At 35.2% G+C, this 15,496-nt stretch overlaps 1 protein-coding gene across 1 annotated transcript; it reads right to left on the bottom strand.

Annotated features, from left to right (window-relative positions):
• Positions 1-9,991: 9,991 nt before the first annotated feature.
• LOC103427245 (protein TRACHEARY ELEMENT DIFFERENTIATION-RELATED 7A-like) lies at positions 9,992-10,840 on the bottom strand. Its single transcript, XM_008365315.3, has one exon. The coding sequence runs from the start codon at positions 10,838-10,840 to the stop codon at positions 9,992-9,994; it is 849 nt and encodes a 282-aa protein (XP_008363537.1).
• Between the last annotated feature and the right edge of the window lie 4,656 nt (positions 10,841-15,496).

Here is a 15,496-nt window from a genome sequence, read left to right as displayed (position 1 = left end):
TAAGGTAGCTGAGAGAGTAGAGAAGAAGCAAATGGGTCTTTTAAACTTTTTTTTTCTTTCTATTAAAACAGTTTTAGTTTTAATTTTTAAATAGATTTATCAAATGTTTAATGTTTTTTTTATTAATTTTTGTTTTTAAAGTTTCAACAATTTTTTTTTTAACAAACGATATTATCTACACTAATATGGGCCATGGTCTAAAATATCCATAATATCCCGATATTTCCATCGAAATTTCCGTGTTTTTGAACTATCGATATTTTTTTGGACTATCGATATTTCCGATATCATCGATAGTTTAGACCTTGCTAAGTCACTAATGTATCTTATCATGCAATGTATAAAGTGTAAAATATTGTACTAATTCATTATATATAAATGATTATGATGTGTTTAAACTTCTTTCATTAATTACTATATATTTTCTACACTCACAATGTTTGCCAGCTCACTATATAATCAACTTAAATCAGTTATATCTATCATGCAATGTATTTTCTTCCAATTTTTTGTGATAAACTAATAGATAATTGACTAAATAAACATCCTGCAAAGTTTCAATAAAAATTTCCAAGTTTTTCTTACAATTTCCGTGGTTTTTATTCAATTTTTATCGATATCGATAATATCCCGATATTTCCATCAAAATTTTCGTATTTTTGGACTACCGATATTTCCGATATCATCGATATTTAATACTTTGATATGGGCTAACAATAATATGGTACAAATTCATCTTTGGCGAGAATTGAACTAAGACCTCTCACTTACAAATGAAGAGGAATATCACTAAACCGTAGTACTAAGTGAGACTATATTGGAGTTTCATGGAGTTAAATGACACAATTCAAGTTTCATAGGCCAAGGAGAGAATAAATTTGAGTTTTCATAAGCATTGCCGTAAATAAGCCTAAACAAAACCATGATGCAAACAAAGGAACTGAAGCGTTGAAACCATACTTGAGAGACCTGCGTGAGACCACAAATGGCCTTGAAACTGGTATTGAGTGGGATAAGGGAAGTGTCGAGATAACCATGGAGTTGAGCCATCTATACGTCTTGGCTGATTCGCAAATAAATTCATGTAAAAGACATTTTTAACATCTAGGTTATAAAGAGCCCATGTTGGGCTAACCAATCATGTCCATGTCCATGAAAAACTTATTTTCTATGTATTTAACCACTTGTATATAAATGTTTGACGCAATTGTTTTTCGAAAAGAAAGGGACCTCCAACCTTTTGTCCACGAAAATTCTAGGTCAATTATGACTGTCAATCTTTTGTCTTGATAATAATCAGTTTGAGCGAAGAAATAAGGTTATAAAGCACAATACCTCCAAAATTAATTTAATTTTGTTTATTGTCTTATTCTACGAGGTTACTCACAATCTTATTTATGCTAGCTCTAGGCCAACTTGGAAATATTTACATTAGAAGCAAGAAATTGTTTTTCGAACTTCAAAATTTTTTATTTTGTACTTTAAATTTTTACATTTAAAAAAGAAAAATACAGTTATGAAGAATGAAAAATGAAAATTTTAGAGTGCTAATAATAGTTTTTCAAAACTATTTTGTTAAACTCAAGTGTTTTTATTAAAAGAAAATAACAAATTTATCAAAAACTCAAATTGAAAGTGTTTCCAATGGAAACATCCACCTCTCAATTTTTTATCAAGAAGCGCTTAAACTATTTCCAAGTTTGCTGAATGCTGTAAAACTGCAGTGTTATAGAAATACTTCGGGCATTACAAAACACACCCTAAATGTGATATACACTAGTGCTATGCGAAAAAGGTAATATAAAACACAAAGAAGTGTTTGATTTTGTTACATACAATAAATTATATTAAAGATTGAATTCAGAATAGCGTGAGTTGAAGAGAGAATAGTCTATCTACAATACCAATCCACCACATGCACATGAAAGAGAAAGTGCTTGACGAGTTAACATGTTTCCCATGGCATCCTAGTAGGTGTAGGTGTAATGATACATAGTGCGAAGTTAATTGAGATTTGAATCAGAGACGAATTTGAATCACATTATTGTAAGCTCATTATGAGGCTAAACCCACTCTCTCTCCCTAAATGTAAATAATATTGTTTGCTCAAAAAAAAAATTGAGAGTATGTATAACATTTACATTTAATAAAACAATATATAGGACATGCACTTATTGGCCCCACATTTTGGTTTGAGATGAATCAAGGGGCGTGAACCGTGAAGGATTGCTTCTGGGATTCTCAGCGAAGAACTCAGGCGTTATAAATTGAAATGGCTAGATCTGAAGTTGAGCTTCGAGCTCTGATCTTCACCAAAGTTAACTATGATTTCTGGTGTATCAAAATGAAGACCGTATTTAAGTCTCATAATCTCTAGAAATTTGTAGGGGAAGGTTATAATCTTCCTTTAGATTCAGATGAAGAACTCACTGAGGAAGAGCATATCGTTGTTGAGGACATGATTGCTCGTGATGTTCAAGCTCTAGGATTGATTCTGAGTGCAGTCTCAGATGAATTTTTCCCAAGGATTACAAATCAAGAAACTGCCAAGGCAACTTGGAATACACTAAAGCAAGAGTATATAGAAGAAATTCTCAGGTCCGAGCAATGAAACTTCAAAGTATTAGATGAGACTTTGAATATGTTAGAATGAAAAGTGATGAATCATTATCTGCTTATTTGACTAGACTGTTTGGCTTGATAAATCAAATAAAGATGTATGATGAGGAACTGTCCGGTAACAGAATTGTTAAGAAATTGCTTATTAGCCTACCTATATTTATAATAATATTGTCCTTGTGATTGAGGAAACGAAGAATCTTAGTGAAATAGACATACTATGGTTGGTGCTACACTGAAAGGGTTTGAAAAAAAGGCCTATTAAGCATGCTGAGGATGGTGATGTTAGTGAAAGAGCATTTAGCAACCTGAGTATTCAGCCTAAGAATAGCTCATATGCGGGAAATTCAAAAAGGAAGAAACCTTGGAAGAATAAGGAGAGAAAAGGAGTTGTGAAGTATGGTGACAAACCAAATACAGTAGCTAAGTTTGGATGCAATAAGGAGAATACAAAAGAAGTTAAAACTTACGGAAACCTACACTATAGTGAATGTTGGTTCAAAGGAAAATCAAAGTACCGTAAGTGTGACAAATTTAGGCATATTGCCAAGGATTGCAGTAGCAATGTGGTTCAACAAGTTCAATAAAATTCATTGCTTTTTGCTTGCAACTCAGCTACTATGGCAAAAAATGAACATGTCTGGTTTATTGACAATGGTTGTAGTAACCACATGACTTCACATGAGTCCTTACTTGTCAATGTTGATTGGATGAATACCAGAATCAAGATGAGTAATGAATAAATTGCTCAAGCCACAGGGAAATGGTCTTTGATAATTTAGACTAAAAATGGTACTAGGTACATTAAAGAAGTAAGTCGATTCCTGGTCCTGATGAAAACTTGCTCAATGTTGTCCAAATGATCCAACATGGATATTTCTTGCTGTTTGGTAATGATATGGTGGCAATCTTTGAAGATAGGTAGCTTGAGTATCATGTGGCCACTGTGCAAATGACTAGAAACCAAGGATCTAAAAAATGCTAGGTGCTAGTCAGGCGACAGCCTGGGGCCTAGGCGGACTAGACGGATTTAATTAAATTTATTATATAATATATAAATAAATGTCTACTTACACTGAAAAAATAAAAATATACTTGTATTGAGAATTTAGGAAAGTTAAAACTAAATCGCCTCGGTCCTTCACCACCTAGCGCTTGGGCTGATTTTTAAAGCACTGCTAGAAACAGGTGTTTTTACTCATGGATGATTTATAGGCAGTAGCTAGAAAGGCTGTGATGGAAGAAAAAGTGTGGGATTGGCAAAAATAATGAGACATTTGAACTTTCAAAGCTTGCAGTTGTTGGATGAAAAAGAAATGATGTATGGGCTACCAAAATTGAAGGGTTGTGGTGGAGTTTATGCAGGATGTACTGCAAGGAAACAACATAGAGAGGCTTTCAATAGAGAACAAGTTTGGAGAGCTTACAACCATTAAAATCCATAGACTCTAATACTTGTGGGCTAATGCAAGTGACTACAATGGGTGGCAATACGTATTTCCTAACCCTTATAGTTGTCTACACCAGAATGCATTGGGTTTATTTCCTAACATGCAAGTCCGAGGTATTTGGGGAGCTCAAACGATTCAAAGCAATGATTGAAATGTAGTCTAGATATGCACTTCAGAAACTAAGGAGTGATAGAGGTAGGATAGTACGCTTTAAATGATTTTCTCAGTTTTTGTAAAGACATTGGTCTTGAAAGACAATTGACTGTTGCCTATTCTCCAAAACAAAATAATGTTAATGAGAGGAAAAATAGGACAACAGTGGAAATGACAAATAGTATGTTGCACGAAAAGAAGTTGCTTTACTACCTGTGGGGTGAAGCTGCCATTACAACAGTCTATTTGCTTAATAGATGTTTTGCAAAGGCAATGAAGGACAAAACTCCATTTGAGGCTTTCAGTGGAAGAAAACCAGAGTCAAGCCTATCAAGGTTTTTGGATGTGTTAGCTATAGTCACATTCCTGGTAAACTGAGACACAAACTGGATGAATGCTCAATGAAGAAAATCTTTATGAGATATGGAAAGGATGAGAATGGATATAAAGTGTTTGTTCCTGACACTAAGAAGATTATACTTTCCAAAAGTGTCCTATTTGATGAAAAACAATCAGGAGTTGGGATACTGAAAGTGAGAAGTCAATGTCATTTCCAATAAACCTATATTAAAGTGAGAATGCCAATGAATTTGAAAATGTTGAAGGCAGTATAAACGCAGGATCAACACAGTTGAAAGGGAGCATTCCTGAAAAGACTATTTTTTAGGATTCAGTGACTGAATTTAGAGAAACCAGCTTTGCAAGTTCCACTTTAGTGAAACTAAGATCACTAAGTGATATAATATGCATGATGTAATCTCAATTTCATTGAACCTGGAAAATATAAAAATGTTGCCACTAATGAAGCTTAGAAGAAAGCCACGGATTCAGAAATTGAAATGATTGAGAAAAATGAAACATAGGAGTTGGTTAATAGACCAACATAAGCCTATTATTGGTGTCAAATGGGTATTCAAGACAACATTGAAACTAGATGACACACACCAACAAGAGTCAAGGTGTGCTGGTCGACACCTAGAAGGTGATATACCTATAAAGTGTAAATGGTGTAAAAATGTGAATAAATTAGAACTGAAGCTTAGAATAAATTTAAACTAATATTGAGAGTGTGCGGAGCTACAAGAAAATGCCAATCATGGGTAGGATGGATATTATTACAAAATACATGAAACGAACTCCTCCATTTACTCGAGTGGAATCACCAGCGATCCCTCGCTTGCCATAGAAGGTCCAACTAACTAAGTCTTTTTTTTTTGGGGGGGGGGGGAGGGGTGAAACAGAAAGTACAAGTGTGAAGTATGAGAAAACCTTTGTTTTCATAATATACTAACCCTTCGCTATAAAATAAGTATAGTTTCCAAGAGTCATACTACTTATAAGTATGAAAACAATTACTCTATACGACAGTATTTCAAAAAAGTACAATAACTCACAACATCTCAACAATAACATGTAATATCAGATGTTCGTCGACATATGCTGACTCAGAAGTTCAAGCAGAGATATTTTGACATGAAACAGGACTGGGTGTAATTAAGATTTACGCTTTACTACTATAATCATGTGAAGACTAGCGCTATGCGCATCACATGTGAGTCCTAGTTGCCTATTGCAACCTAGGACAAGACAGGCACCTACAATGGATCCAAGGTAAGTGTATCAATGCGATGTGAACACACACAAGAAGACTGGCCCTATCACGGGACGAGTACAACACTAGTGTAGGCATACATGGTAAGCAAATAAAATATGTATGAACATGCCATGATAGTTTCAAAATTCTCAGCAATATAATAACACTTGCACAAATAAAATAAAGCATGGCATGTGTGTGTAATATTTTAACCAAAGCATTTATGGAAACTATAAGAATATATAATATGCTTGAAAACAAAAGCCCATTTACTGATACATACTCGGATTGTAACGTCCTTACCTTGTGTAACATCCCACATCGCCCAGGGGAGTGGATCATCTAAGCCTTATATATATATGTCCACCTCTTCCTAGCACGAGGCCTTTTGGGAGTTAACTGGCTTTGGTTTCCGTAGGAAATCCAAAGTTAAGCGAGAAGGGGGCCAGAGCATTCCCAGGATAGGTGACCCACTAGGAAGTTTTGCTCGCATGAGTTCCCAGAAACAAAATCGTGAAGGCATGGTCGGGGCACAAAGCGGACAATATCGTGTTACGACAGAATCATGCCCAAGATGTGGTGGACCCCGGGTCAGGATGTGATAATTTGTTGTCAGAGCCAATCCTTGGCCGGTAGTGTCAAAAGCATAAAGTAAGGTTGGTTGCCAAGGGTTACTCTCAAAAGCCATAAGTGGATTACAATAAGACTTTTGTTCCTGTTGCTAGATTGGACATTATAAGGACACTCATTGCACTTGCAACTTAGCAAAGCTAAAAAATGTTTCAACTTGATGTTAAATCAGATTTCTTGAATATAATGTTGAATGAAGAAGTTTTATGTGGATCAACATGAGGGATTCATTGTCTCAGGTTCTAAAGACAAAGTGTATAAACTTAGAAAAACTTTATATGGTTTAAACAAGCTTGTAGAGCTTAGTATCAAGAGAACTACTATTACTTGCTTGAATATGGTTCTCAAAGAAGTTAGTGAAGCTATTTTGTAAATCAAACTAAAGAAGGAGGAGAATCACTAATTGTCTCAATTTATGTTGATGATATTGTTCACACTAGAAGCAGTATGAGGCTAATCATGAATTTAAGGATGACATGATGAGAAAGTATGAGATGATAGACATTGGACATCTATACCACTTTCTAGGGATGTGAATTGTTCAAATTGAGCATGGACTCTTCATAAACCAAAAGAAATATGCATTGGCTCCTCTTGAAAAGTTTGGTTTGAAAGACTGCAAGCCAGTGAGCATTCCTTTAGCAATGAATGAGAAGCTTAAGAAGAATGATAGAAGTTAGCTTGCAAATGAAGCAATGTATGGGAAATTGTTGAGAGTTTGTTATATCTCACTGCAACAAGGCTTGACGTAATGCCTGCAGCAAGCCTATTATCAAGATTCATGCACAATCCAACCAAGAAGCACCTTGAAATTGCAAAGAGAGTACTCAGGTACATCCAATGAACTATTGACTTTGGGATTGAATATGTTAAAGGGAAATCAACAATGGTTGTGGGTTATTATGATAATGATTAGAGAGGTTATGCGACTGACATGAAAAGTACATCCAGCTATGTCTTCACATTTGGTAGTGGCATTTTTGCTTAGGCATCTGTGAAGCAACATAGTGTTGCATTGTCAACTACTAAGGTTGAGTATGTTAGTGCCTCTAAGACTACAACTCAAGCAGTTTGGCTAAGGTTTGTGCTTGAGGACTTTAGAGAACTGCAAACTGATGCAACTCCCCTGTACTGCGACAACCAATTGGCTATACCAATGACAAAGAACCCTATCCTTCATCTAAGATCAAAGCATATTCACTGAATGTACCATTACATTAGGAATGCTTCGTAGAATAACATAATCAATCTTGTTTTCTACAAATCTAAAGAACAATTGACAAACATCTTTACAAAACTTTTGCCAAAAAACAAATTCTATATTCTCAGGAGTATGCTTAGGGTCAAATCCGAAGAACAAGTGACAGACATCTTTACAAACCTTAGAAGGGAGCGTTGATGAATAAGCTTTTTGCAGAGATCACTTTCTTAGAGTTCAAGTTTTATGGAAATTTTTCATTTGATTAGTTTTTATTTTAGCTTGTGTTCTCAGATGCAATGCACGGTTAAGATGAAAACATCTCAATCGTGTGCATTTTTTCACCTGTCATTTTTGTTAAGTATATTAAGTGAACCATATGCAGCTCACTTGAAGTAGTTTTCACTGATGACTCGTGGGGCTCATATGGAGTCACAATGGTCACATTTTGTCCTTTGTAAATTAATGAGTCGATATTAATTTATATTTTTACTCTATTCTTAATATTAATTTATTTTGATACTTTGGGTTATATTTCAATTGTAGGACATGTGAGTCTACTTTGAGCAAAAAGTGACCAAATGAATGAATTTTGGAGTAATTCTAATTTGAGCAGGTTCGTGAGTCTTTCAAGTTATTCGTGTCAAAGTTCCATATTTTTATGCCAAATTGTTGGATTATGGTGAATTAATTAAGGCCCAGAGCGCAAGGAGTTAGGCCCTTCTTGAACTTGTAGAGGACGTCCTAATCTTAAAAATAAAAATAAAAATAATTAAAAATAAAAAATAAAAAATAAAAAACCGATCTTTGGGGCTGGATTTGGTGCTGTGATTGGCCAGAAACGTGAAGGATTTCTAGCTGGGCAAATTCTCCATGTTTGATTCGTAATGTATTAGTTAGTTTCCGAGTTCTATTCTAAGATCATTTTAGGAAGGATTTAATTGTAGTAGAATAAATAGGCTTAACTGTGCCTTGGGGTTTTATGGGTTGTACGCCGCATTGACAAAGAACTCGGCATAGATAGATTTGCAGACTTTAATGCAAGGTATTTCCATCTTTTTCTTCTTAATGATGTATTGCTTTTTAATTAATAATATGTTTAATTGATTCTTTTTCTAGGGCGAGGTCACAAATTAGCATGAATATTTAGTTTATATCAATTTGCTTATGAATTTATGCATACTTGCTTTGAATTATTAATTAATGTGTTTAAACCATCTATATGTCTTGATTATTAGCCACTATTAAGATATTTAGATAAGTAATTGGATGCAACTCTATTGGAATATCACCTTAGAAAATTGATTAGAGCTTCTCGTGATTGATAATTGTAATGTCACTTAAAGCGAATATCATGCTCTTAAGGGTTGTGTGGGTTTTCAAAATATTTTCACAAAGTTTAATGAGTTGTGCATGTTCATATTTGCTCTGAATATCACATAAGGGTTGCATGATAGATATATGGTCTTGCTTGAATATCACAAGGAAAATATGCATTAGAAAAATCTAACATTCAAAGCATGTATATGATAATTTCATAAGTAATTGGTAGAACTACATAAGATTGTTAATGACGACGGCTAAACCCTAGTGCCTTTTTCAATTAATTTTTCTTAAAAAGTGTGTTTTTCTTCTTTGCCGCCACGTTTTGTAAAAATCTAATTTCAATTATTTTAGTTTCTTGTTCTGTCTTTCAATTTCAATTTTTCAAGTATTTTTTAAAACTTGTTTAAAATAATTAACTAAGAATTGGTTTTAAATACAAATAATTTACATCAAATTTTACAGTGAACGATCTTGCTAGAGTCATTTATATTATGGTAACATTATTCTCTTGTAGGTATTTTTTGATGTTTTTAACCCTTTTATTCAAGTGGTAAAAATCCTATTATAAAACACACACTTCGTGTGGATGAGTATGTAATAGAATTCAAGGAGCAGCGAACTCCTTCTTCGAATTCTCTCAGCAATACCAGTACATTTCTTCGATTTCTTGCAAAACAATTTCCGGACCTCAAACATTAACTTTTCTTTCTTTGATGCTCCATGTACAGGCACACAACACGAATAAATAAAATCCCAAAAAGGATAATGATGACCAAATTTTTTAAACCAAATGATGTGGTTGTAGATGATTTGATGATTAATTAAGTATCGATTAATGTGCTTGTTTTTTTATTTGTGACACATTATTTGGTTTAAAAAATTTGATCTCCCTAGTATTTTCCTCCAAAAAAATAATACAGAAATTAAAATCTTGAAGTTGACCAAAGTTTACTGCAAACCCTACAGAATAATGCAGTCACACCAACGTAGACGAATGCAACCGAAAATGACGTGGCTTTATTAGTAACTTGGATGATGACCAGGAGGAGGATAAGAAGGTCTGATGTCAGCTGCACCACCACCACCATATCCATGTTGCTCTACGGGAACTGCGACTGGAGTTGGCTCAGCACCATATCGTCCTCCTCCAACTACTGCTACTTGGACATGTTCTTCTTCCTCAACACAAGGAACAGGTGCGGGAATCATCACTTTCTTCTTTTTCTTCTTAGCAAAACAAAAGAGACCGACCAAGAGGAATGCAAGGAAGAATGCACCACCCAGGGAAACGCACACCGCGATAACGGTGGTGTGGTTTTTCCCCGGAGGCGGTGCAACGATTTCGAATGAGGGTGGTACCGCATTAGGAGGAGGAGGGTTTCCGTAATAAGTCGGTGTAGCGTAATAACCAGGAGGGAATGCAGGTGGTGTCGTGCCCTTTGGTGGTTTTGGTGGGTATGCGGGTTTTGGTGGGTGACTGCCTTTTGGTGGTGATGATTTGGGAGGGTATGGCTTTGGGGTTTGCACTACGGGAGGTTGACTACTAGTCTTTGGTGGTGATGCTTTTGGCGGATATGCTTTTGGTGGGTATGGCTTCGGAGGGTGTCCTGGAGGTTGGCTCGGCTTTGCTGGCGATGCTTTTGGTGGGTACGGCTTTGGTGGTGAAGCTTTTGGTGGGTATGGCTTCGGAGGGTGTCCTGGAGGTTGGCTCGGCTTTGCTGGCGATGCTTTTGGTGGGTACGGCTTTGGTGGTGAAGCTTTTGGTGGGTATGGCTTCGAAGGGTGTACTGGCGGAGGAGGAGGTGGTGGTGGTGGAGGGCATGGTAGAGGAGGTGAAGGTGGTGGTGGAGAGTAGTAAGGGTAACCCATATCCTTGTTATGGGGAGTTTGAACAAGATCCGTATCACTCTATCTCCCTCAGCAAATGCTAGACAAAGAGATGGATAGAACGGATGGACATGCATGCTATATTTGTACTAGTGATGGGAGTAACTAGGAAGGAAGCTCTTGCAAGTTTCCAAGTCTACCCAAAAAAAAATTTCATTTTTGCAAGTGACATAATAATTGAAATTATTCTTTAAAGTTTATACAATTAGTTGTCCTTAATTATGTAAAAATAAAATATAGAGTAGTGGCCTTTGAATACGAAGGCTTCTACAACACTATAGGATGTTTTTCCAAGCGTATGCAGTATTGGGTGGGTCTCTATCTAAATTCTAAAAGCTCAACTAACTTTTGTAATAAACAAAACAATCGCGCGATGAAATTTGCAAAAAATTATCCACTTTGCAAGCTCATCAGAGCCGATAATCACTTTGTTCTATGCATTCTACTGCTGTACTGCTCTTTTATAAAAATATATTTGTGCTTTTTTAGATCACAAATTAAGATATCATTTGGAAGTACTTTTAAATAACTGAAAGCGTTTTTGGTGAAAATGTTTTTAAAACCAATCATTAGTAAAATGCAAGTGAATCCTCGAAAAAGCACATAAAGTGTTTTCTGCAAAAAACATAAATTCTCTGCTTCCTACAAGACCTACAGGAAACACTTTAATTGCTTTTAAAACCCAAAAACATTTTCAGTAAAAGTAATTTTAGTCATTTTAAAAGCATTTTCAAACGAGTTCTAAGCAAATTGCAAACAAATAGTCCAACTGTTGAATATATAGCAACAAGGTAGCAAGTAGCAACCTTTCCGGCCTTCCATTTAAAAATAATTCTTTCAACAAAGGTTGTCATTTTTGATATCGCATCAGAAACTTCGCATATCTAAAGGAGGCCAGCAAAGTATTTCAAATTCTTCCTTCCCCATATACATGCTACCATTTTCCAATTATGTCCGTAATATTGTGGCCGATTTTGTAAATGGTATAAAGAGTATGCGGCAAGAGAGAGAGAGAGTGGAGAGAAGTCGTAGAACGCTTAAAGATTGTGTGATTTTCCTTAAGGAGGGAGGGAGGGAGGGAGGGAGAGGAGAAATTGTCTAATAGAAAAGAATCAGTAGAATAATGAGTAAGCTAAAATCCGATTTAACTGATATTTACATGTAATTTACTTTTATTAAAGTTTATATTGGAATCACTATAGCTTTATCTTTTGTCAGTACATCCCTAGTTGAGTTACTTCCCATATTGCCAATAAAATTTATAAAAGAGCTTCAACTTTCTTCACATGTCACGTACTTAGTTTAACAATTCTTTTTATTTTATTTTATAGTTTATTAACACATTATTATCGTTATCTTTGTTTAATTTGATGTATAGCTCTTTTTCTTAAGAATTATGTACACGAGATATTATGCTCATTACTCAAGGTGCCTATCTAAAGTAACCTTCTTCTCAACCTGAAATCTCGAATTCTGAGTATATGTAGTTGTCATTAAGCCATCACATGAAAAAGACATATACTTAACCCACTATTGTATTACAGCAATGAGGTTTTGGACATTATATTTGTATCGGAATAATCATAAGATATCCAGTAATCCACTTGTTGTGCATTAATTCCGGTGCATGAATCAAATGATGGCTTTGCAAAAGGATTCATATCCCTCATCATCCACATGGCATCAAACTGTGTTATAACTTTTCAACAAATTATAAGAAGAATAAAAGAACAATTTAAAAAAAAAAAATCACCTACTATTTTTTTTATTGCTTAAAAGATACTCTTCCTAAAATTGGACTGGCGTGTAATAAGAAGCAGTAGTCGAGTTAGTATGGGGTCATTGGTTGTTAGAGCAACTCCACCCCATTGGGGTAGGCTAGCTCAAAGCACACAAAATAGGCTAGCCTCCCATTTTTTTGCTCCAGCCTAGCCCAAGCCAGTCTCCAGGCTAGCCTAGAATGTGTTGACCCAAGGGACGGCCTATATGACGTCAGGCTTGCGTCAGCATGACATCACAGCCCATTAATTATTATTATTTTTTTTGCGTCAAGCGCGTGTGAAACACGTGCAAGTGGGCGCACGTCCCCAACAAAAAAAAAGGCGGTGGGACCCCATCGTTGCAGGGCACCAATTTCTACCCGTGAGTGGCCACGTGGCTTGTTATGGGCAGTTGGATTTCCAATGGCTAGTTTTCTAGACCGTTGGATTTCCAACGGTAAAAAAAATTTGAAATTGGAACCCAACGGCTAGTTGACGTGGCACGTTCTAGGCCGTCTGATCCCAAGATCAACAGTTTACGTTTTTGTCCAAAAAAAAAAAACCGAACAATCAGGATTATGACCGTTGGCTGTTGGATTTGAATCTTTTTCAAATCCAACGGTCCAAATTAATTAAATTAAAAAAAATTATTATAAAAGTTAATAAAAATTGTTTAAAAATACAGAAAAAATTAAAAAAAAATATGATATTTTTCTATAATTACCTAACCATCATCTTCCACCTTACACCACATTTCAATATTTTCAACACTTTCAACCAAAGCTTTCGTATACTTTTGTGTGGAAAAAATGGCTACGTGGACGGTCATCGAAGATGTTACATTGTGTCAATGCTGGGTTCAAATTACTCATGACCCGCTTACGAGTAATGAGATGGAGTTGTGAGAAATGTGGAGTAGAATTAGGGAAGTACGATAGGCTTGGAGATCGCACAAGAAGTAGTCAAGGTCTTCAAGGTCGTTGGAAAAAACTCAACATATCCTTTACTTGTTGGAAAAACACCCTCTCTCATGTTTCTACTAATCTAAGTAGTGGGAGAAGTTTAGCAGATCAAGTGATATATTTTTATTTATTTATATGTATTCCACCCATATCAATATTTTAATTTATTTATTTGTGTTAAACCTGCATTTGACAATATTGTCTTATCCCACATGTTTTTAGACACTACAAGCACAAGCATTCTACAATGCGAAGAACAAGAACAAATCCTTCACTAAATGGGAATGTTGGGATGTTGTCAAAGATTGTCCAAGATACAAACTTGTGCCAACCGGTCTAGAAGTTGTCATGCACGGCATCCCTCTACACAGTTCGCCAGAAGCAGACATGCACTACAAAAAAAGTAGTCATTATTGACGAAGATTTTCCTAGGGCCGAAATAAACTGTCATAAAAAGCACACTTTGCGGCCATAAAATATGGGTCATTGGTAACATGGCATGAAACAAATTTTTATTACCAACACACATAATGTCCTTGGAAAAAGTCTCAAGTTTCGTCGGAAATGCACTTTTGTTTGGTGGGAAGAATTGGCGCCAGTTGTATTAATGACGAGTAAAGTTCTTATCGGAAATAGAATGGTTATTTCCGAAGGTTTACTCATGTTGATGAAATTGATTTAGTATTTTCGAGGGAAAAAAAGACCTCTCGGTAATGTTTTTATATTTTTGAGGGAAAAAAAATACCTCTTGGTAATGCTTTTATATTTTCTAGGGTGCTTAGTTGTTGTCGGAAGTAATCATATTTTTCCGACAAACTTTTTTCTTTGTCAGAATAAATTTTTAAGGCATATGGTTTTGTTGGAATCAATTATTTACCAATGGTCACATGTGTCGTTGGAATATTATTGAAATAAGTTTGATGCTTAATTTAAATTCTACAATAAATAGATCATATAACTTAGAAAGAATACATATGGAGAAGATTGGACCATAAAATTAAAATAAAACAATTATGCAAAAAGGTGTATAACTTAACATAGTATTCTATGATAAAGAAATAATTTGCATGCCCTTGTTAACTCATAACATTTGTCCTGGACATTGAACAAAGTATAACCACATCACTTCCACAACTAAATTGTGAGTTTTCGTTTATAACCGTCGAAAGGTTTCGTCTCGTTACCTAATATCTAAATGTCTGTTTTTTCGCTTTTTTTTCACGTATGCGATCTTGGAGCATATACAAACAAGTTTGACAGTTGGATTGTTGAAACTAGTTTTGAGTTTATTTTATACTTCCATTAAGTAGAATATACTAATTTGTGGTATTCACTAGTTCAAATATTTTAAAATGAAGATCGAATTCATTCATCGTACTCTAGGGTTGAGCAGTATATTTGTAAAATATCATCAGAATCAAAGTCAAAATAACCGTTAAACTAGGGGTGGGCACTCGGAATAGAAAATCGAAACCGAAACACGAACCAAATCAAACCATACCGAACGATTTGGTTTTGTGGTTTTTGAAACGGTTTCGATCTTGAAACCGAACCGCAAAGTAGGAAATGGTTTGGTTTCGGTTTTAGCTTTTGAAAACAGCACTGAAACCGAAACCGCATAACTTTATTAAATGTTAAATTCTAATTGGTTATTTCATTGAGTCCATACATTTACTATGGACTTAACTTCATCATAATATTTCCACATAATCTCTATCTTTTCTTTCTTCTAGTCACTGCTCAACTTTATTCATCTAAGCTTCTAATTCTCTCTCTCTCAGCCTCCCTTTCATTCTAGCTCCTAGCCTCTAGAGTTCAGGGTTGGTTTTTGAATCAAAAGGGGATTTGGTTTTTCGTTGGTTAGTCTTCGAATTTTCTTCGTTCTTGAACATCAGAATGTCAGAATGTCGTTGATT

Source organism: Malus domestica, chromosome 08, assembly GCF_042453785.1.
Source record: "Malus domestica chromosome 08, GDT2T_hap1".
Lineage (NCBI taxonomy): Eukaryota > Viridiplantae > Streptophyta > Magnoliopsida > Rosales > Rosaceae > Malus > Malus domestica.
The sequence above is the reverse complement of the archived record's forward strand: the minus strand, read 5'-3'. Positions and strand labels throughout refer to the sequence as shown.

What these genes read in the sequence shown, in the direction of transcription:
- LOC103427245 (XM_008365315.3), bottom strand. Translation starts at nt 10,840, where the DNA reads ATGGGTTACCCTTACTACTCTCCACCACCACCTTCACCTCCTCTACCA.